Source organism: Nicotiana sylvestris, chromosome 12 (assembly GCF_000393655.2).
Source record: "Nicotiana sylvestris chromosome 12, ASM39365v2, whole genome shotgun sequence".
Classification (NCBI taxonomy): Eukaryota; Viridiplantae; Streptophyta; class Magnoliopsida; order Solanales; family Solanaceae; genus Nicotiana; species Nicotiana sylvestris.
Window position 1 is genome coordinate 43,398,664 of NC_091068.1, and position 24,645 is coordinate 43,423,308.

The window sequence follows — 24,645 nt, forward strand, 5'->3', positions numbered from 1 at the left end:
GAATGGAGAAGTATTATTTCCAAGGCAATTAAGGGAAAATTGGAAGGAGGTTGGTTGATTAGCCATAGGTGAATTGGCATATTGGTGTTAGTGATCAGTTCCTTCAGCGTGAGCAAGTTATGCAAGTGATTTGTGGCGGTACGTGTGAGGCTTGTCGGCCACCATAATTGATTTTGTTCAGAAGCATTCTTCTGTTATGGCTTGTTATGTGGAGGCAAATCCCGGAAGGGTTATGGTGGCTTAGACCACTACTTAGATATTGGCATATTCGACGGTTATGAGAATTCACCTGTATGTTGCTATAGTTCTCCCGAAGTAAGTTAAATGGAAAGCCTTATGTGATGAAATATTAGCCTATCGGCGGTTCCAGAGTTGTGATGGAAATCATGTCTATCGTATATCGGCACGTGAGGTGTAGTGAGTGGTATGGAATTTGAAGTAAGGACCAAGGTCGCAGTTTGGTCAATGACTGTGATGTCACAAACTCGGATGAGCAGGAAAGGAGTTCCAGTGTTTTGAGTAAGATGGGTATTGATGTCAGTATCACCTGAGACCGGTGTTTTGTGAGAAAGGCTTTGCATCCTGGTTAGGGATTCTTGATCACTTTTCAACGTTAGTGCAGCCGGTGGTTTGAATGTGCGAACCCGTTAATTATTTCGGAAGATGGTGGGAGCTTGTCCCACAGAAAGATTGTATAAGTGTGACATGTAGTCACTTGATTGATTAAAGATGTAAACCAAGTATGAAGTTTGTGATGGTGTCGTTAAATTAAAGATTCATGCATGGAGGGCACTTGGCATATTGGGTTGTGAACTGGGGAGGATTACCCCGATTGTGATGGTTGTTCTTGTGTATTATGAGAAAAATGGGAGTTATTATGGACCTTTGAAAGGTTATAAGACTAGTTCAGTGTGATCAGAATCGGCTTGAAGTCGATGGACAGATTTAATGTGAATAATGGCTCTATATCAGGCCAAATGTGTGCAATTTAGTAACGCGATCCTCATGGAGGAGTAGTTAGGTTGATGTTTCATTGTCAGATATTTCGCGTAGTGATACATTGCGCCATGTGAGTTGTGATACGACATGAGAAATTGCTATGTGTTGAGAATCTGTGTAGGAATGACGTTATATGAGCATCTTGGCTCTTGAAATTCAGATTATACATCGCACCTCAGTTGTTCTTGAGTTTTGTTGCTTACAACACTATATGTCCCTCAGAGATATTATTATGCACTTAGCATGCTTACGACCGATACTCGGTATTTTTTTGTAATGAGCAAATTTGGCTCGATGTGCATCTCCTTATATGAGATCTATGTGTGGATCGGATGGCACGCCTCCAAGGGTATGTTATCTGGATCGGGTTGCACGCCGCAACAGTGTGATGTCGAGTATAGTTTTCTATATGCTATTTTGTATGCCTTGCTTCCTGTTTTCTAAGGAAAGTCTGTATTAGTGTGTGAGATTGGTAATTCCTTCCAGAGTTTGTTTTCCTTTTGTATCGCGTTCGAATTGGTAGCTTATTGGCATATTGAGGTATCATATGCGACTTTTGATTATGTCTGGGGTGGCTTATTGCCTGAGCAGTTCGTACCGGGTGAGACGAGATTATTGAATTTGAGATTAGTGCAATCTGAGTATATGAAGTAAATTAAGGAGCTAAGACCATGATTTTGCTCAAAATGAGGTGATAGTTCTTGCCAGGAGTATAGAACCAACAAATCGTTGTCTCAACAGTGGTCATGAATTTATGCATACCTCATCCGTCATGTCAATATTGTAAGAGTTAGAACAATACCTATGTACATCATGCAGAACATGAGATGTGTAGCGATTTTCTTCTAGGTGATTAAAAAAAGGCTTCAGATGATTAGGGCGAATGATCTTCAGATGATTGGGGAAATAGTATTGCTAATTGAAAGTGACTTGACGAGAGTATGTCTCATAAAAAGGTAATGTTATTAAACTAATGATATTTCGGTAGTATTGCGGCATGTTCTTGTTGAGTCCGCTGATGGTACTGATGAGCTTGAGGTACGGCTCTTTCGTTTGAGTCATTTTTCATGACTTGAGTATGTTCAGGTCATTTCTTATTGGTGCGTGTATTATGAAAGTTGTGGCTTATGCCTGTATTGAGGTGTCATATCACCATAGTGGTGTGTTGGATTCGAGGTGATCATTGGGGTCATTGACGAATACGAACGGATTTGATTTCAGCATGTTTGATGGGTAAATATCGAGGTTCGGTTTTAAAAAAATAAATAAAAATGTTACTATAATTGCTAGAGGAGAAATGGCCTCATGAATGGTTGATCTGAGCAATGGTTATGATTTATTGCGTGTTTCAATTATCATTGGCAGTATATGAGAGTGTTGGAATGAGACATTGGCTAATAAGAGATTTCTATGGGTATTTGGTTATTGTGGGCAGCTGTTGTGAATGGAAGTTATTGCTGCATTTGTTTGAGTTATTGGTATATCATACAATTACACCTAAGTTTGCAGGCATGATCTATTATAGCTGGTTCAAACTTATTCTGAATGTAAGTGTGAGGTTCTGATCTTGTGTATGATTCCGAAAAGGTGAAATGTGGCTCTATGATTTATGGGCTAGACTAGATTGTGTGATCTTGGTTACAACGCGTTATCGGACCCATGTGAGATAGGGTGATATGGAATCATCTCCGGGTTTATGCTTGATAAGGTCATTCAGCTTTTGGTTGGCTTCTAGGACAACTCTGGGTACGCTCGAGGATGAGCGTTTGTTTTAGTTGGGGAGAATATAACGACCCGAACCGTCGTTTCCTGTATTTTCATCCCGTATTCCCCGTTAAATGCTTATTCATGTTTCAATATGTCTACTTGGTGAATTTGAGTCAATTCGGATCGAGTTTGGTATGAAATGGGACAATTAGTCTCTTTAAGGAAGAATTAGTTTGGAAAAGTCAACTGGACGTTGACTTGTGAGTTAGAGGGCTCGGAATTGAATTCCGATGATTCGGTTAGTTTTGGAGGATGATTTAAGGCCTAGGAGCGCAATCGGAATTAATCTTGGAGGAACAGTAAATAAATTAGCTCATTTTGGCGAAGTTAGTATTTTGGCGATTTCCGGTTGGTAGGTGAAATTTTGATCCGATGGTCGGAATGGAGTTCCGAGAATTTTTGTAGTTTTGTTATGCCATTTTCGATATGTGTGCAAAATTTCAAGTCATTCGAACATATTTTGGTCGAGTTTTTGATCGAAAGCGCGTTTTGAAAGTTTTAAAGGAACTTAGACTTGAATTCGGTGTAATTCGATAATTTTGGTATTAGTCGAGAAGTTTTGATAATTGGAACAAGTTTGAATAATATTATAAGATGTATTGGTATTTTTGGTTGAGGTCCCGAGGACCTCGGGATGATTTCGGATGGCTAACGAGAACTTTTGAAGTTGGAAATTTTATAATAGACGAAAGTTGTAAATGAGTGCGCACAAGGCCTCACTTTGAACGATAATATCTCTCGTTATATAAAGAGTTGTGTGAGCTACAACCTATTAAATTAAAGCCCTTTGAGTCTAGTTTCCAACACAATAAACCGTTCATCTTTGGAAGTGTATACAGGAAGTTATGACCATTTCACGGGTCAGGTGTCAGAGAGCGCGAAGTATCGCGCGAAGTCGCGTATTTCGCGCGTCTGAGGCAGAATGCTCAGCAAAACGCGTGAACAAACGCGCGAACTACGCGACTGAAGGTTTTTAAGTACTCTAAAGACCGGAAATGAGAGGAATTGAGTCATTCTCAAGCCTAGGGCTTCCCCAACACCCCCAATTCGACCAAGGCACCCAATTGCACTCCTAAGGTAAGATTTTTGGAGTATTTTGAGTTGATTACTACTCCCAAACACTTATATTAACATGGATTGATCTTAAAAATCCTTAGATTTTCAAGAAATTCCTTCAAGAACTCAAAGAAGGGTTTTGCAAGATTTCTTCCAAAAGGTAAATCCTACACCTTAGACTCACATATATGGATATATTATGGAAATATGAGTATGAGTCAAGTATTACAACTTATTGTATGGTGGTTGGAAGCCATAAATTCCCTATTTAAATACATGAACATGGTAGGGATTTAGAGGTGTTTATTTGATGGAATTTTTGTTGGTTTGGGTGTGAATGGTTGATCACACATGTGATGTTAGGAGTATAAATTGTTAAAGAATAATAGTGTGATGAATTATTGGTTAATGGTGATAGTTGGAGGAACCAATGCTATAGTTAAGAGGTGTAAATATTTATACCTACAAGATGTTTGATAATATGCCTAAATGGCATAATTTATGGGATCTAGTACTAATATTGGCCATATTGAGTGTTATATGGTAGATTGAAGTTACATGACTGTATGGGATCATTATAGTATCATTAAGGGGCGAATTTCAGATATGTATGGTTAAAACCTCGTCTTTTAGAAATCGAACTTCATCGAGGTTTGTGTGATTTTTGGCAGATTCGTCACACGAGGAGGCCAATTAGAAAGGCAAGAGCATAGCGAGCTAGAGGTGAGTAATAGATGTTAATGTTGTTCTGAGGGTTTGAAACCCCGGACTTTCACATCGTAACGCTATATTGAGGCATGACACGCACTCCATGGCGAGTGCGGGGTCGGATACTACTGGGGATTGTGACTTGGTCCACCCCGTGTGATGTTTATACTATACTGGTGATTGATACACATACTTCATTGATATTATTGGGCTTGATGCCATGTTTGGGGCCTTGTGCCGATTTGTAAAATCCTTCGAGGATAGATATTACTGCTTAGCATGATTTGCATATCATTTAATTTCAGTCCAAGGTTGTAAATGTTGTTTTGTAAAATCAGCCATAATTCTAAATGTTGAAAACTTAAATGATATTTTAAATGTATTCCGGGCTGGGAACTTCTGTTTTGTAAATGCCCAAGGGGCTTATTATATTATTTTCCGCACTGATTATAAACTGATTATAAAGTGACTTGAAACAGTGGTAACAATGACATTGTGTGATATACTTGACACAGTGGTAACAATGACACTGTGTGATATACTTGAAATAATGGTAACAATGACACTGGATGATATACTTGAACAGTGGTAACAATGGCACTATATGATATAAATTGGTCAGGTAACAATGGTTGATCGGTCAGGTAACAATGACTGACCAAGATATTGCGCTTGGGCTGTAGGAGCCCCTCCGGTGTCTGTACACACCCCCAGTGAGCGCCGTCGACGATAAATAAATAGGGGTGGCTCGGGCTGCACGCCGCAGTGGGTACGGGAATGTACCATCATATGCATTGCATTGTATTCATGTATATGTATCTATACTGTTGTTTAGCTGCTCAGTTCCATATGTTGCTGCATATTTGGATTTTAGCTTACTTTGTGTATTTACTGGGTTTTCTTATCTTCGGACTGTAGTTACTTTTATTACTCACTGGGTTGGAGTACTCACATTACTCCCTACACCATGTGTGCAGATACAGGCATAGCTGAGTTCGCTCCTGAGCGCTGATTCTTTCCAGGCCAGGCGGTGACTAGGAGTAACGAGGTAGCTGTTGACGTGCGCAGCCCCGTTTTCTCCCTTATCTTTGTTATTTATGATAATTTCAGACTTTGTAAAATATTAGTAAACTCGGTAGTAGCTCATGACTTGTGACACCCCAATTTCGGGCTGAGTTGGGATGGTTTTCCTTGTTCTATCATGTTTATTTCGCATTTAAGATTATATTGCCCATGATTTAGACTTTTTCCTGCTAAGAAATTATAAAGAGATATACTGTTTTGTTGATTGGCTGGCCTTGTCCTCATGAGAGGCGCCATCACGACCGGGTTGGGATTTTGGGTCGTGACACTTGGTCATACAATTTCTTGACCTGCAACAAAGAAGTTAGAAAGGCAAGGGTAAAAATTTAAAGTGCAAATGGTATGTCAAGAATATCGCCTGCTTTTGAAGCCTCTCAGCCTCCTCGAGAGCGACGGGGACGTCGAGATCTGTGTCCTTATCGACATCGATGAAGTAGTTCTTGAATACATCATCCTCTCCCTGAGGGGTCCTCGCATCGGCATCACCCTTGTTCTGGGAATCCCTTATTTCCCTTAGAGAAAATGAAGGGCTCGATTCAAAGCCGCCCATGGTAATAATTTCTATAAGGGTTTCTTTTCGAGGCCGAACAACTTCGGATTCAGGCTCTTTGAGCCCTCGAGCCGAGGAGTCACCGGCACGGACTGTACCATGTCTGACTTGAGGCTCGGGGACTGTGCCCAAACCCTCCTCGAGGGTCTCCTTAGCACGAGTCTGGTCCACATCGGCCACCCCTGTCTCAGCAGCCTTCTGACCAACAGCTTGTGGAGTATCAGCACTCCGTCTTACCCTTTGTACTAAAGGGCGGTCATCATCATCATCATATTCATGAAGGCTTGCCGCAACAGTTGAAGTCAAGACCGTGGCATCGGTCTTAGGCTTGCAGACCTTGGGTTTCTTTGATTCTGGGGACTCAGCCGACGTCTCCTTCTTCCTCTTCTTACCCTTGTCGGGTTTCGAGGTTTGTTCTTCACCAGGAGGAAGTGGTCTCATCGACACGCCATCTTCGAGGCTTGCCCAGGCATGATGTATTAAACTTATCACCAAAAGAATACTTATATGAAGCTTGGTAATGACAACAACAAAAGCATACCGTGGTTCTTAGCCTGCCACCGCATTTTAGTCAAATCACGCCAAACACGCTTGTTGTATGGAAAAATAGAGTCTAGTAGTTTGATCCATCCCGAAAGATTTTGAACCGCGCCGGGGAATCAAATGGTGGATACATAATCAAAAGAAGATCATCTCAGAAGAAGGAGAAGGGGTAATAAAATGTGCTCGATATAGGGACACTTATGCTTCATGTTCCATTCCTCCGGGAATGGCATCCTATCAGCAGGGACGATGTTCGAAGTTCTTACTTTGACAAACCGGCTCATCCATCCCCGGTCATTGTCCTCATCGGTGTTCGAAAAGAACGTTTTGGCAGATCAATGGTGAAGCTTGATTAAACCCTCTCGGAAGAGATGGGGGTCGTACAATCTGATCAAATGGTTGAGGGTAAAGGTCATTCCCTCAACCCTATTGGAGAAATATCTGAGCATGTAAACAATCCTCCAGAAAGAAGGATAGATCTGACCGAGTGTCACTCGGTACTGATGAAAAAAGTCAAGAATCACTGGATCTATCGATGGGGAAGAAGAATCTACATGGCCTAGGGTGAAGGGGTATGTGTATACGCTAAGGAAGCCAGGTTTTTGTGTTACTATGCTTTCCTCAACTGTGGGGATCTCTACTTGCACTGCCTCCCCCCATCGGCAGTCCACCTTAACTCTCTTTATATAGTCACCACACTGATGTACCGAGACATGGGCTCGCATCGGCCCGGTGTGGAAGGTGGTTTTTTAATAGTAAAATCGGAGACCGTATCGAAGTGGCCAGGAGTATACTGCTCAATACTTGGAGGTGTTTTTGGTTTGCCTTTGGACGGGCATGATGAAGAAGAAATGCCCTCTTTCTGAGGTACCGTTTTGGAAGTTTTAGCCATAACTATAACGAAGTTTCTGAGAAAGAAAATGAAGAGGCAAGCACAAAGAAGGGATGAATGCAGAAGATGGCAACTTAGCTCTGGAAATTTGAAGATATTGTAAAAGTATGAATGACAAACAATTGAGGTATTTATAGAAGCCGTTTGGGCAGCGTTTCGAGAAGCGAAAGAGCCGAACTAGTAACGGTTCGTGGGCTTCTCGATAATCGTGCTGACAGCGACCTTTGCGCAGCTTTTGAGTCATGGTATTTAATGCTCTGATAGGCTGACGTCATAATGGAAGTATCGAAGAGGCAAGGATTCAAGACTGTTTCTTATCATTTCACTCTAAGAAACGTGGGAACTATTTGTGTACATCTAAAATCGGAGAGTCCAATTTTGTGATCATTATGGCATTTCACAGCCCGTCTTCAGAAGCCTCAAAGCATAGGTCAAGGTTTGACCCCGAGGGTCCCCAATGCTCGACCTCGGGGTAGTGCAAATCGGTGGCTATCTTAAACAAGCGGGAAATTCCCAAAAGGCACGAAGTTAAAGCTGACTAGGTCTATATGAATAGTACAAGTCCGTACCGTGACATTAAATGGTTGTACCAGTTGTTTACCTTTGTAATAAATGTATATGTACTATGTTAGGATTTCCCCCCCCCCCTCCTATATAAAGGGGACCCTTGTCATTTTGTAAAGGGACATGATATTCAATACAAGAACAAGAGCATTCTCTGCTCTCTAACTTAAACATTCTTCATTGTGTTTCCTTTAATTTATTGCTTACATTTATAGTATTTTATTGGTTGTTCTTCATTTACTACTCATCATTGATCATAAAGAGTCATCATCAAGGCCCTCAGGATTGTTAGTCCTTCATCGATCAGCCCCAATCAAGCCCCTTAGCTCGACCTCGAGGCCCAGTGTAGGCCGGCTCGAGATCTCACCTCACGGCTATTCGGTTTGCATAGCATACTATCCTCTTACTCTTATCTTACTTTCCTAGCTCACACTTAGCATCTATTGCCTAACAACTAGCATAAAAATAAATCACGTGTTTTTAGAACCACAAAATCAAATCTAATTGTAATTACCATTTTCAAGGTAAACACATTGTAATAAATATAATTTACTATTGCTTTTTATTCATATCTTTACAAGCTTAGACAAAGGATGATGCAAACATAATTGCACATTAGAAATCACGTGAGTAATCATAAACTCAGGCCTTATTGCACACATTACACATATGATATGAGTATGTATAAAGATTTTAATAAATCATTACATTTTTGACAAGGATCGGTTAATCTTGGGTTCCAGTACAAATTAATGATCCATCAGTGCGGAAAAGTTTACAACCTTCATCTGCTGTGCAACAGTTGACACATACTGGACTAATTTGCTCATCTCCTGAAGAGGGACAAGTCATGTATGCCACTTCATTATCACAAAACTGGAGACATGACTTGGCATTTACATATTTCACCTCACCAATTCCCAACAGAAATATACCTATAAATTAAAGCACCCAAATCAACACAAAGTAAAGATATAAAATGACATTTTGGCTATATATATATATATATATATATATATCAAAGAAGCCTTACCAGATAATAGGAGGAGAGAAAGGATACTAGCTTTGTAAAATGCCATTTTTCTCTGAATGCGCTGATTTGAGGATGTTATCCTCTTAAGCTATTTATTTATAGAGCTAACAAAAGATTACTAAAATACAACTAGCAATGACATTTTCTCATTCCGTATTTAGATAACTAACATAGTTGTAAAAATGGACCAGATATTGCTTGGTCAAACGAAACTCAATGCAGCCTTCACATTAGATTGTATCTATGACCTAACTGTTTGAAGCTTTTGGTATACCTTAAAAAAAAAACATGTTTAACCAAAAGATTATTCCTTGAAATTCATCATCATCTATCTCCAATATGGAGTTAAATATTACAACTCAAATTTTGAGCCATAATACCACATTTCGTTTGAAAACATTGTGGGTTTGAGACTGAGATTCACTTGAACATTTTTTCTGAAAATATATATTGAACGTCATGTCTCTACTTGCTATTGGTTTAGGGTCTAGTGCTCTATATCTCATAATTTTTATTTTTTGTTTTCTTTCATTTGAAGTATAATACTGTTTGTTCGTAGTACGTTTTTTCTAAAAATATATATTGAATATCTGTAATATTATTAAACCACATTAGTTCAAACTTTTAGGAACTATATTGCAAATATTACATCAATGGCCACTGAATTTGAAATACTATACACAATTAAATGAAGTATGTTGACTAATTTCATTCAACTAAGCCATTATCTTTGAACAAATGATAACCATGTTGACACATAAGAGGGAAATTTTCGTTCCTATACCATATATGAAATTATATTACCAAATATGTTCATACTTTACATATTACCCTTTATGCTAATAGTATTTCTACATAATATATACAATACATTAAATAAGGAATCATTATAGCTGTAGGATTCCTTATTTAGGTGCGCTAAAAAAGGGGAATTAAATATTTTCCAGATCTTCCAACGCAAATCACGCACAGTAATCACTATCGTCGACTTCTTTACAAAATTTTCATACTCTGTTTTTTGCGCTAAACTCTGTTTCAACATTTTCTTTGATTTCACAAATCAAAATCGACAAAATCTTCTACAATTCTTCTGCAACAAAAGCAATTATGGCAAAAATACAAAGCAAAGGAAAAGAGAGCAACAATTCCACCATTGACAGCCATTAAAAGGCTTTGAAGCTTTGAATTCAAATTTGGGTTTTCAAAAAACATTATTTGTTTGGATTGGGTGTTGTTGAAAATAATTGGAAATATGGTTTGGAGTTTATATCTCAATTTTGAGGGGTTTTGGTGAAGATTAGACTTGGCTTTGACTGAATTTCAGATTGAAACTTGAAGAAGAAGGAGAAGAAGACATGACATATATTATATTGCAGAAATTGTAGAAAAATTGTAGATAAATTGTAGACAGTTGTTTATTTATTTTTCTTTTATTCATTTACCTATTGTATAAAAGTTGAACAACATTGTATAAAAATTGTATTTAAGTGGATGATTTAGTACTGTTTTAGACAAAAATATGTATAAAAAATGTGAAACATACATTTCAGGGGAAGCATTTCGAGTCCAAATATGTACCCAGTTTGTAGATATTTTGTAGATATATTGTAGATTATTTGTATTCTGATTGTAGATGCTTTATTTTCTGTTTTCACAAATAAAAAACGACTAAAACTTCTACAAATCTTCTGAAAAACGTAATTATATCAAAAATCCCAATTATGCTACAATTGAATGGGAATTGGGATATTAAAATTCAATGTACCCTGTTTGTAGATATTTTGTAGATTATTTATATTCTAATTGTAGATGTTTTGTTTTCTGTTTTCACAAATCAAAAAAGACTAAAACTTCTACAAATCTTCTGCAAAAAAACGCAATTATTTCAAAAATCCCAATTATGCTACAATTGAATGGGAATTGGGATATTAAAACTCAATGTAGCCAGTTTGTAGATATTTTGTAGATAAATTGTAGATTATTTGTATTCTGATTGTAGATGCTTTGTTTTCTGTTTTCACAAATCAAAAATGACTAAAACTTCTACAAATCTTGTGCAAAAAAATGCAATTATGTCGAAAATCCCGATTATGCTACAATTCTGTGATTCTCATATATGCTCTTGTTACTCCTTATGAAACTGCTATGCTAAATATGGAATCTAAAAAACATGATGAAGGGATAGATCTTCCTAAGAAATTTTGTAGATAATTTATAGAAACATTGAAATTCTGTACTTTCATATAAAATTTTCAAATGATATGTAGTTTTGTTGTATATTAAATGTAGAAAATAAGCCATTGTGAGTCTTATTTGACTCATTCCTCACATTCAACCTATTCTACAAATTCACGCCTCTTTAAATACAATACAACCATACTTTCTTGAATTTAAAGGTATAGCAATATGTATAACTTAAAAAACATCTTCTCCTCTGCACAAGTTAGCTCCAAAACAAACGAAGTGAAATAACAAGCTCCTATCAAAACTTTTAACACAAAACACAAAGCTCAAAAATAAATAAACAACAGTCTACAATTTTTCTATAATTTTTGTACAATTTATCTACAATTTTTGCAATATAATGTATGTCATGTCTTCTTCTTCTTCGTCGAGTTTCAATTTGAAATTCAGCCAAAACCAAGTCGAATCTTCACCAAAACCCCTCAAAATTGAAATATAAACTCCAAACCATATTCCCAATTATTTACAACAACACCCAATCCAAATAAATAATAATTTTTGAAAACCCAAATTAGAATTCAAAGTTTAAAGCTTTTTAATGGCTATCAATGGTGGAATTGCTGCTCTCTTTTCCTTTCCTCTTATATTACTGAAATTTGGGATTGCGAGATAGAGAGAGGCATAGAGAGAATTCTCAATTCTTTGCAACAACATCCAATCCAAACAAACAATGTCTTTTGAAACCCCAAATTCGAATTCAAAGCCTTGGCTATGGAATAAATAATGGGATTTTGATACAGAAATCGTGGGTGTGGGAGGGAAACATGGGTGAAGGTGTGGGAATTGGAGAGAGAAAAGTGGGGGGAGTGATATTAGAAGGAATATACGGTACCATTAAATTAGGAGTGTAATTAATACCCTTAAAACCCACTAATGATATATAATTGATAATTAGATATACTAAATGTAATTATATCAAACCTTAAACATTGAGGGTAATATAGTTTCATGTATGGCATAGAAATGTAATAATTCCCACATAAAAAGACAAGACTCATAGCGGGGTAGTTTTGCAAACTTTGACCAAAGGTATAATAGAAACCAAGCTAACCTTATCACAACATGTCCAGTTGGATAGATAGACTTATTAATAGATTTTTAAGACTTTTACATCTCTCTAAGCTTTTGTTTCGTTGGTTTTATTTTTGGGAGTCATGCGGAAATATCTCAAATAAATCATACTTTATCAATTTTTAGCCATTAATTATAGATTTATCAAAACCAACCAAGCACATACAAAAATTGAAAACTCAAATAAATAAGGATTCTTTCTATCCAAGAATCACACGCAAAGATTTCCTTCCATATTTTTAAGTGTATCAGCAATATTAGATGCAAGACGAAAAAGAAATTTCATGGATGAGATAACAAACAAGGTGATAAAATACAATATATATATATATATATATATATATATATATATATATATATATATATATATATATATATATATATATATCAATGGGTATGATTGAAATTCATTGAAAACATATAGTTGAGTCAATATACAAAATTTGAGAAGGATTGAAGGTTATTTGGTATCAAAATTCGTAGTTAAAATCGAGTTCAATTTTTTTTCTCCGACACATGTATCACGCATGTATCTCACACATGTGTATAAATCCATAACTTTCGCTCATACCCTGTATTTTGCCCAAAAAATTATTATATACAAATAATAAATTTTGAACCTATTAAATAAGATGAGATATGGTAGAATTGCGACTCTGAACCCATAAAGTTTAAAACTTGAGTCTGCCTCTGTATACATTTATATACATGTGACACACATTTGATATAAATATAATACATATGTGATACACAAATGGTATAAAGTGTGATGCACATATCATCTTTTTCTATGTTCATCTTCTACTTCGAATTTTTTATTCAAATCACCTCAAAACTCTACACCATAACTGAGATTTAAACTCCTTAACATTTATCCAATCTATTCCAATAACACCACTCAAAAGAAAGCAAAAAGTTGATATTTTTTTCTACAAACAACTAATTGGCTAATATTGGCAATATTTTGTGAATTGGCTAATTTTTGTATTAACTTACTAATCACTTAAAAAGTTAAAGTACTTCAATAATCGTTGTGGACAACTTAAAGAGCTCAATCTATATATTTCACCTTTTGAAAAACTTTCTAAATCAGGAAGAAAAGGATATCAGGAAAGCAAATAACTCAATTTCGAAATTGAAAACAAAAACGATGATACTTTTATTCAAAGTAAAGAATGGTTCTTACGAGTTTTAATGGTTCTTTGAAAATAGAGTAACTCGACCTAACTGAATCTACCGAACTGAGTATTAAGTTTCTCTAATAAAATTATATTTTTCAACATAATTCTATAATCGTACCGAATAATTAGAGTTTTATTTTTTATAAAAAATTATCAAATCGAACCGAATAAATTTAAGTATATACTTTATATATTAAACTATAAATAACAGAACATTCAAAATAGTGATCTTGGACCTTAAGCCTAGGGTTGGATATGAACAACAACAACAATAACAACGATCCAGTATATTCTGATCAGGTAGAGTTTGAGAGGGTAATCTATACGCAAAACCTTATCCCTACCTAATGAAGGTAGAGAGGCTGTTTTCAATAGACCCTCAACTCGGAAGGGGTGAGAAGAAGAAGAAGAAGAAGGAGAAGGAGGGGAAAAGCAAGAAAAGAGAGAAGAGAAAGAATGAGATAAAGGATAAGTAGTACCAAATAATAACAAATGGGAATACAATACCTGGGGCGAACAAAACCACATAACGCAATAAAGATCTAAGAATATGAAGGGGTATGTGTGCTACTAAGACTATCAGTGAGCAAATAAGAAACTTCCAACTACTTACTAATTTTCTACCATAATCCTCGATCCCCACACTCTCCTATTAAGGGTCAAGTCCGTAGTGAGCTGAACCAGTGTCATATCCTGCCTAATCACCTCTCTATAGTACTTCTTAGGCTTACCGCAACCTCTTCTCAAACCTGTCATGGCCAACCTCTCACACCTCCTAACGGGAGCATCAATGCTTCTCCTCTTAACGTGTCTGAACCATCTCAGCCTCGGCTCCCGCATCTTGCCCCCACAAAGGCCATACTCACTTTGTCCAAGATAATTTCATTCCTAATCTTATCTCTCTTGGTACACCCACACATCCATCTCAACGTCTTCATTTCTGCTACTTTCATCTTCTGCACATGTGCAGGGAGTTCTTGACTAGCCAAAGCCCCATACAACATAGTCGGTCGAACCACACTCTATAAATTTACTTTTAAGTCTTGGCGACACATCCTTATCACATAAAATACCGGATGCGAGCCTCCATTTTATCTCCCATGCGATGTGTGACATCGTCGTCAATCTCCCTATTACCTTAGCTAATAGATCTGAGATACTTGAAACTACCTCTTTTGGGGATAGCTTGAGCATCAAGCTTTACATCCACGTCTGTTTCATGGGTCCCGTCACTGAATTTGCACTCAGGTATTCTGTTTTAGTCCTGCCCAACTTGAAACCTTTAGACTCCAAGGTCTATCTCCAAACCTCCAACCTCGTGTTAACTCCACCTCACGTCTCGTCAATCAACACTATATCATCGGTAAATAGCATGCACCAAGGCACTTCCCCTTGGATGTATCGCATCGGCACATCCATCGCCAAGGCAAATAAAATCGGGCTAAGAGCCGATACCTGGTGCAGTCTCATCACAATTGGAAAATGCTCCAAGTCACCTCCCACAGTCCTCACCTGAGTCTTAGCACCATCATACATATCCTTAATCACCTTAGTGTACACTACCAAAACGTCGTTAGCCTCCAAACACCTCCACAAAACCTCCCTCGGAACTTTATCATATACTTTCTCAAGGTCAATGAATACCATATGCATGTCCTTCTTCCTTTCCTTATATTTCTCCACTAATCTCCTCACCAGATGAATCGCTTCCGTAGTTTAATGCCCCGACATGAAACTACCTCTTTTGGAGATAGCTTGAGCATCAAGCTTTACATCCGCGTCTGTTTCATGGGTCCCGTCACTGAATTTGCACTCAGGTATTTTGTTTTCGTCTTACCCAACTTGAAACCTTTAAACTCCAAGGTCTATCTCCAAACTTCCAACCTCGCGTTAACTCCGCCTCATGTCTCGTCAATCAATACTATATCATCGGCAAATAGCACGCACCAAGACACCTCCCCTTGGATATATCGCGTCGGCACATCCATAGCCAAGGCAAATAAAATCGGGCTAAGAGCCGATACTTGGTGCAGTCTCATCTCAACGGGGAAATGCTCCAAGTCACCTCCCACAGTCCTCATCCGAGTCCTAGAACCATCATACATATCCTTAATCACCTTAGTGTACACTACCAGAACGTCGTTAGCCTCCAAATACCTCCACAAAACCTCTCTCAGAACTTTATCATACACTTTCTCAAGGTCAATGAATACCATATGCAAGTCCTTCTTCCTTTCACTATATTGCTCCACTAATCTCCTCACCAGATGAATCACTTCCGTAGTTTAACGCCCCAACATGAATTCGAACTAGTTCTCGGAAATAGACACACAACTCCTCACCCGGACCTCCACCACCCTATCCCGAACCTTCATAGTGTGACTTAACAACTTTATACTCATATAGTTATTTCAATTTTCGATATCACCCTTGTTCTTGTATAATGGAACCATCGTACTTCACCTCCATTCTTCGGGCATCTTCTTCGTCCTGAAAATAATATTAAACAATCCAGTGAGCCACTTAATAGCTCTCGCCCCGCGTTATTCCAAAATTACACCAGGATTTCGTCTGGCCTCTACACATCTTACGCATCGCCCCTTCCACCTCCTCTAACTTAATCCGCCTACAATACCCTAAATCCCGCTGACTCTCGGAATGCTCCAACTTACCCAAACACAATGCTTCTATTCCCCTCCTTGTTCAATAGTTTGTGAAAGTATGAGCCCGTTTGGATTGGCTTGTTTTAAGTGCTTTTAAGCCAAAATAACTTTGAAGTCATTGTGTAGTGTTTGGATAACGTAAAAAGTGCTTTTAAGCACTTCTTTTTAAGCTAAAGTGACAAAAACAAACCAAAAGCAAAAAACTAGAATTCCTAACTTATGGCTTAAAAGCTATTTTAGCTTAAAAGTCGCTTAAAATAAGCCCATCCAAACGGGGGCTATGTCTGTCATTTTCTTCTAATAAGTGCCTCGTCCATCAATACTTTGTCATCCTTGTCCTTGATGCACTTGGCTTGGTCTAAGTCACAGGCCTTCCTCTCCCTCATTTTGGCCAACCAGTACAACTTCTTATCCCCACCTTTGCCCTCGAGCTCCTCCTATATACGACCAAACGCCGCATTCTTAGCCGCCGTAACTACTAACTCTGCCTCTTTCTTTGCCTTTTTATAACACTCCTGATAAGTCCTTTTTTCCTCCTTATTTGTACTCTCCACTAGCTTCAAATAAGCATCTTTCTTGGCTTTCACTTTACCTTAGACCTCTCCATTCCACCACCAGTCCACTTTATGACCCCTAGAAAAGCCCTTCGTGACCCCTAAGACCTCTCTAGCAGCTTACCTAATGCAATTTTGATGTCGTGATCCATATACTAGTCGTGTCCCCCTACTCCTCCAGGCCCTCATAGCCAGTAACCTCTGCCCCAACTCCTGAGCTTTGTCCTTGGCCAAGTTACCTCACTTGATTTTAGGTTGCCTACAGACCGCCCTCTTCCTCCTACTCATTTTGATCTCCAAGTCTATTACTAGGAGTCTATGTTGGGTCGTGGGGTGATCACTTGGGATAACCTTGATATAAGTGCAAAGACCTTTATTACATTTCCTGTAGAGAAGGTAATCAATCTGAGTCTTAATCATGGAATTCGGATGCTCCTCCTGCTTCGAAAAACTCGAGTTAGCTATAACCAAATTAAAAGCTCTAGCAAAATCCAAAAGTGAAGTACCTCCCTCATTCCTATCCCTAAAATCGAACCCGTCATGCACATCATCATAACCGTTAGCACTAGCCCCAATATGGCCATTGAAATCTCTGCCATGAAAAGCTTCTCGGTGTGCGGGATAATACACACTACCTCGTCCAAATCCTCCCAGAATTGCTGCTTGACCTCCCGGTCCAAACCTACCTGGGGAGTGTATGCACTAATCACATTTACAATAAACCCTCCAACTACAAGCTTAATACCCATCAACCTATCGTTTACCCTCCTAACCTCGACCACGAGCTCCCCGAGGTCCCTGTCAACTAAAATACCTACCCCATTCTTATCCCCAACACTTCCTGAGTACCATAGTTTAAACCCGTCTACATCTCGTGCCTTAGTACCCTTCCATCTAGTCTCCTCGACACACGTTATGTTGATCTTCCTTTTCTGAAGAATCTTACCTAATCTATAGACTTCCCCGTCAACATTCCTATGTTCCAGGACCCAACTCTCAGCTTAGAGGCTCCCTTATCCCCCTTCCCACCCCTGGTCCCTACCCCCAACTCCACCCGAGGACATGACCGTACTCTCACATCATTCACTACAACCACTATAAGCTCGAGGCATTAAGTAATCACTACCACTAAAAACAAAAAGCGAGAACAAAGGAAAACAAGCTAGGAATCCGAGAGCTAAAAAAACACAAAGGCGCTACTACGAAAACAGCAATGCAAGCAGCCACTAGAGCAGTGAATCTACCTCGTCTAATAAACTACCACTGTGCAAACAGAAAATTAAAAAGGGATAGACGAAACCTTAAGCTTAAAAACACTAATTGCAAAGACAATAAATCAAGAAAGTATTGTCTACCTAAAGCAGTCAATCCACCGACGGTTAGCCGGCAAGGCAACCAAAAAGATGTAATAAACACAAGGGACGAATACCGGCGAGGCAACAAGAAGGAAGACAAGACTAAAGAATATTCTGCGAATAAGAATGAGTGAACCAGATAACAACAAGCCAAAAAGAATCGGTACTAATTACAAGTACAGAGAAAACAAGCAAGTATTGTCTACCTAGAGCAATAACTCCAACTACCAAAACTAACAGATGTGTACACAATCAAAAATTCGAAAATTAGTTAATTTGAATTCTTGGTAGTTGTAAAAGATATTTTATAGAAATATAACATGTTAAACATTGTTGATAATCACTAATGGTCAAGGCAAAACTTCAAGTAAGGTATGAGAGCCTAAAGTGAGTATCAAGTGCAAAATAGTTTATTTAAGAAAATATGTAGCATAGAGAGTCTTTCTTTTGTATGGAGTAATCTTAAACACAGCAAAAAGTATTCATGCAAAGATATGACATTGTGACTAATGTTACAAAGGAGAAACATACTAACATCAGAAGAGGATAACTTTTTGTATTTCTTATAGAAAGACTCTTACAGCTTACTTTTCACCATTACCTTTAAGCATTATCTTAAACTAACAGTTTTTACCAGCTGAGGCACTTGAGATCTAGTGCCTTAACTATTTTAAACTCTTACAATTACCTGACACTTATCTCACCTATACACAACATATATAACGTATTAACAAATGATTTTGGTCGACTATGCTTCTATTAGTGCATCCTCTTATGGACTTCAGTTTTTCTTATCAGGATCTCTTGCTGGGATCAAGTATTGATGACTCGATATCAACTGCATAAAAGTGATAGTAGAACAAAAGGCTCTACTGAACCAACAGGTGATCCATATATACTTGGAATCCTCCACGGCTCTGATGGAGTATTCCTGCCAAGACCATACAACACAAGAAGATTCTCTGCACTGTATAACTAAGAGCCACTTGTCAAAAAGCAACTAGTGCTGCTGCCTGAGCTACCTATAGCACATGACACATCTTGGACAAGAAATTTTACGCAACGAGTACCAAGAGAATCGAGTATCTCAAGACACTCGTGCAAGTCTTCTTCATTTACCAACATCACCCATTCCTCTTCATCATCAAGATACTCGAGCTGGAACGCCCCGGTCTGCAGTTTGAACCTCTTTGCAACCTCTTCATAGAGTTGAAAGCACCCTGCTGAAGGCTCAAATTTAAATCGGATTCTATCTTCCTTGTAAGTAGCTTTTATGGTTATATGTGACGCACCATCTTCACTCCTTGCCTTAACTTTGGTATGCTTTCGTTCACCAAAACTGTGAGAGCTTGATGAACTGCCATTCATTATTGAACCGGACACATTGGACAAATCTGTCATGCCTGAAGAACTTCCCTTGTTATGTTCCATAACAACATCATCTCCATCCAGTTCGTTACTTGCTCTAGTTTTTGTCTTAACATCATCAGCGTCAGGCATGGAATGTGGACATCGATTGATGAAATGGTAGCCGGAATTGTCCAATTTTAAATTGCTTGTGCTCAAACCACAACTCCTACATCCTTCTTTTGTACGGAAAGAACCTAGTGACACATTTCTAGAGTTGGTACATTGCATTGTGTCCTGACTTGCAGGCCACTCTGCTAGTTGGTTTCCATCCACATGCGTATCCTCTTCCATTTTCACCACAGGGTCGTGGTTGTCAATGCATGAAGTTTGGAGGACAGAGACATCATCCTGAAAAAGGGAATCCGGATTTTTCACACAGACGTTTTTGCAGGGAAAGAGGATACCTTTCTCTGAGTCAAAATCTTGAAGGATAGAGCTTGTTGCAACTAGACCTCCAGTGGCTGGATCAAATTTAAATCCTCCTTCTATCCCTTGGACTGATTTAAGCACAGTTTGTATCTTTACTAAAGAACGATTCACTTTGCCTATTTTTCGGGATGGCCATCTTGGGATCCCATGTTGCCGACATATCCTTTTCAATGTAGTCGGACACACTACAAAAAACATAACAAATAAACTGTTATACCATCTTTTGCAAGGTCGTTAATTTTGTGCTTTCAACTTCAAACAGTTTTATATGTACCACTCTTTTTAAACCTTAAAGAGTCTGCATCCTTTGATAATGACACTTTTCTTTTAAGAAAATAGTTAACGTAATGTTTTTTCTTCTGTCTCCCATTTGTTTTTCCTTTGGGGGTATGCTAAACTTTTTGGCTTAATTAAGCTGTCACCTAAAATTTCAGGCACTACTAACAGATACATAGAATTAGAAATTGAATTGGCACAAAGAAAAATAGCATATTCGACTCCTGATAGGAGAGTTTGGATGTATGGGTTAGAGCCCAAAATCACGTTAGAAGGCAAATAGAGGGACAAGAGACGGTACTCAGTACGCGTATACTAGCCCCAATTTGGAACGACCACAAAAATCTGACAAGGTCCATAAAGCTTTTGCAAGGTATCTCTCAGAATCAGAAAATCACAACCCAATGGAACGGGAAACATACCAGCATAATAATACATTTTTCAAGAATGTTTAATTAGTTGATTGTTTCCACTTGACGAGAGCTTGAAAGCTTACCACCAATGCTTTTGGCAGCATCCTTGAGGCTCCCAGAGAAGTATTGCTGAAGAACACTCAAGCTGACATGTTTCTCTGCCACGCTTCTTTTTTTCTCTTTCTGTCTTCTTGATACACTCCTTGTCTACAAAGTAAAATGCAATAACTTCAGTACTGAAAGACAAAAAAGATGATCAGAATTTGAAAACGTATAGAATGAACATAACTTGTCTAGGAGCACATAAAGTAAGAGTTACTGAAACACAATTCTCAAGAGCGAAAGACATTCACTCAAGAACACGTAAAAAGGGTGGGGAAAAAAAGATTCTGAAGAGCACATTATAAAAATAGAACAAGTTAAGACCTTAAGAAGAGTAAAACATAGTCCACCAAATAAGCTAGGGGAGCATAGACTAGATAACAGTAAGGAAGTTGAGTTAAGTGATGTACCTGTTCGCGAGAACCATCAGCTTCCATTCCAGCTATTTCTGAATCACATATGTCTAAAGTTTCTTTACTCAAATCTAAAGTGCTGCCTAATAATGGATGCTCAGAAATCTTCCTTGATAAGTCAATTGGTGTTAAATCCAGAACCGATTCACTCTGTAACCCAAACTTTGCACCCCCTTGTCCAACTAATTCAGCATCTGATATTGTCCTCAGACTTTTGCAAATTCTCTGCATGGTACGCGAGAGGTTATTTAAGAGAAGCTGTTGTTCGGTGCTTCCCTTTTTATCGACAGGAAGAAAAAACTCCAATACATAATCATCATCACCGGTGAATATACTACGTAATCTGATAGCAACTGCAGCATTTAGACCAAACTTCCGTGCATGGTGAACAAGTGGATACTCACTTATATGGTACTCTTTCACATCAGGGTAGAAGAAGGGATGGTTGGATTGGAGAGATTTCCCAACAATACCTTGTCCTTCCTCGAGATCATGTCCCATACATGCATGAACAAATCCGTGCATCTCCTTGTCACTCACATAACAAGCTGTATTCTCAACACATAATATTCGTTTTTCATCTGAGCTTGCAATACATCCTCCTGTACAAATACGGGGAATCCACGTCAAAGCAAGAGGCAGACTATGAGCATGGCAAACCGCTCGTAGAACATCTTTTATCTCAGCTAAAGCAGCTCTTTGATTCTTGGAAAGATTCTGCAAGGAAGCAAAATTAGAAGGGAACAAAATATTCCAAGACAAAAAGAAATGGCCACAAACAATGCGTAGATCACAGATAGGATTAAGACATTGAGTATTACCTGGGAAGTAAATTGAGGAGGTGTTATGCTCCTTAAATTTACGGCCTGCAAAATGAAGGAATTGAGGATTACACAGAAATCTTAAACCTTTTTTTTTGAGGATACAATTAAAATAGATTAAGAGATGATCATCAGCATAAACTTTCGACCAAGCCAGCTATGAGCTAACACATAAAGATCGACATTTGATCAACCAAAAATGCCCTTCTATGTGTCTTGACATACACAAGAGCAATAGATAACTGGGCTACATATCCAACTAAAACATAATAATGAAGGAAGAACACTGACAAAACATTTTCCCTGCTGACAGAAAAGAACTTCATTACTGTACATCACGAGCATCACCAGAAAAAAAAATGAAAATGAAAATTTACAATGTGATTTTTAGTGATACACTATATTGGAAGAAATTATTAAAACAATCAATTCATGCTAAATCACATTTTCTGTTCTTTTTAAAGCTCTTCATATCCAATCAAAGGCACTTAAAGGCAATAATATTCGATCTAAACTTCATCCATCGATACTTATTAGCCTGCTCATCAAGCTTTTAAACAGGTTCCAAAATATATTCTGAGGCAGATATTACAATTTTTGGATCATCTATTTCTATCCTCAATATGCTGAAATAAAATTCTCTCTCAGTGGAAAAGGTACTTTTGCAATGAAAAACAAAGGAACTGATAGAATTAAAGCAAGAACCTGTAGAGCCCGGCAAACATGTACCATTTCCAAATCAAAATTCGACTTCTCTTTTGTAGTGACTAGTTCTAGTACTGCACAACACGACGAATCATGTCCATCATCCTCTAGAACTGGTAAAGCAATCGATCCACGGACTTCATGGTCAACTGCATATTGTACACGTAAATACTCGGCCTCTTTATAGTACTGAACATTTGATGTCCACTCGGGTATTCTCGAGGTAAAAACCCGACCAGGAAGACCAGGAAAAGATCCTGGTTTCATCTCCACATCAAAAGTGAATTTCCTGGATACCTCTCGATATCCAGATAGAACTTGATCAAGTAAAAATGGCTGTTCACAGGTGCTTAAAATGTAGTGATCATCACTATTCTTCATTGGAATCCAAACCTGAGCCAAGATTCCCCCACCAGATGATTCTTTAAACAGTTCTAATGCCTTGAGCATTCGCTCCGAAAGTGATTGACAAGGTGACTTTGGGATTATACAGTTGTCAGTATCAGTAACATAATCAGCCTCGTCGCGAAACTGGTCATCATTCTTCTGCTGAAACATCCAATTTTCGCCTTCACAGGGAAACTGTTGTTCATAGTTCAATTGTTCAAACGGTGCATAATTGATGGACATTGGATTAATCGGCGAAAAAGATGGATAAGAGGCAAATATTTGCTCTATAGCATGGGGGCTAGAGCACCAACCGGCATATGCTTCAAAATTCATCATCTCCATTGCATTGTTGAATGTTTCATCTATATGTGAAGACATTGTACCTCCATCAAATGAGACAATACCCTCCATCAAATAAGTTATTGCACTAGCTGCTAGAGAAGCCTCAAATTATCAAAGTATAAAATCTTTCCCCAATTCTCTTTTGGATAAATCAGAGCGATAAAGGCTGAATCTCAATATATCGTCATAGAAAGATCACTCTGATCTGTTACTTACAATCTTCAACAAAAAGACACATGTTGTGTATGGCTAAGAAGCAAAGAATTAAGTGACTAATACTAAGGTTTTGGATATAGCAAAAAGAGTTTCCCGAAAAACCTAAGTAGATTTGAATTCTATATGTAATGACAATATAAACTCCGCCGTGTGAAGAAAGAGCTGAGACTGTACAAAAACACAACGCGGGTTCCAAGGAGGAGAGATAAGAAATGTAAGAATTATTTAACAGCAAGTGATTGAACGTTAAATTTTGAAGGGTTAACATCTGTCTTTTAAACTAAATTTTCATCATTTAACTAAATTATAATAGTCAACTTGAATCATTAAGATTTACTATTTCCTCTGTTTAATTTGTACGGCAGAGATTGATCGGCACGCTTCTTTCATTTTTTTTTTTTTTTTGAAAAAGAAAGATAAATTTTCAAATCTGTTATGATATTTTATAATTATAAATATGTCATTAAAGATAAAATAAAAAATTTAAAATTCATTATTTCTAAAAATGAATGATATTTGGGACTAACAAAAAGATAGTGTCACATAAAATAATACTATAATAGAACAAAGGGGATATTTGATTAGATACAGAATGCTGAACGCATATATATATTTTTATATTATCTAAAGTATGACGAAAAGAGAGGAGGGTCAAAGGGGAATCGGGAGAGAACGAAAGGGATTGCTATTTTTGGAAGGTAGAGAAAGGGCAAATGGGTGACGTAACATCATAGAGCTTATAGATAGTTTATTCAGAAGTTTTGCTCCTAAAAATAGAAATGGTGTTTTTACTTTTTAGAGCATTTGGAACTCAGGGGAGTTAATAGCTCGTTAAGCCAAACTTCTAAAATCAGCTTATTTTGAT

General features: G+C 37.8%; 2 protein-coding genes and 1 long non-coding RNA gene across 3 annotated transcripts; all 3 read right to left on the reverse strand.

The window, feature by feature from the left end:
• Window positions 1-8,701: 8,701 nt before the first annotated feature.
• LOC104246736 (uncharacterized) lies at window positions 8,702-9,303 on the reverse strand. The gene is made up of 2 exons (XR_011404486.1): window positions 9,196-9,303; window positions 8,702-9,097 (listed from the first exon to the last, which is right to left on the reverse strand). It is a non-coding gene; the product is annotated as an uncharacterized lncRNA (long non-coding RNA).
• Window positions 9,304-15,592: 6,289 nt separating this feature from the next.
• Window positions 15,593-15,907, reverse strand: LOC138882961 (secreted RxLR effector protein 78-like). Its single transcript, XM_070163610.1, has one exon. It carries the CDS (start codon window positions 15,905-15,907, stop codon window positions 15,593-15,595), a length of 315 nt encoding a protein of 104 aa, XP_070019711.1.
• A 2,887-nt stretch (window positions 15,908-18,794) lies between these two features.
• LOC104246735 (protein NLP9-like) lies at window positions 18,795-23,992 on the reverse strand. Its single transcript, XM_009802612.2, has 5 exons — window positions 22,833-23,992; window positions 22,128-22,172; window positions 21,304-22,023; window positions 20,875-20,998; window positions 18,795-20,287 (listed from the first exon to the last, which is right to left on the reverse strand). The coding sequence occupies exons 1-5, from the start codon at window positions 23,631-23,633 to the stop codon at window positions 19,239-19,241; spliced, it is 2,739 nt and encodes a 912-aa protein (XP_009800914.1). The 5' UTR covers window positions 23,634-23,992; the 3' UTR covers window positions 18,795-19,238.
• Window positions 23,993-24,645: the final 653 nt, after the last annotated feature.

Coding starts and splice junctions, on each gene's coding strand:
- LOC138882961 (XM_070163610.1), bottom strand. CDS start 15,907: ATGGTATTCATTGACCTTGAGAAAGTGTATGATAAAGTTCTGAGAGAG.
- LOC104246735 (XM_009802612.2), bottom strand. CDS start 23,633: ATGGAGGGTATTGTCTCATTTGATGGAGGTACAATGTCTTCACATATA. Junction 22,173..22,832: donor ATGTTTGCCGGGCTCTACAG/GTTCTTGCTTTA, acceptor TTCATTTTGCAG/GCCGTAAATTTAAGGAGCAT. Junction 20,288..20,874: donor TGCTGCCAAAAGCATTGGTG/GTAAGCTTTCAA, acceptor TGTTTTTTGTAG/TGTGTCCGACTACATTGAAA.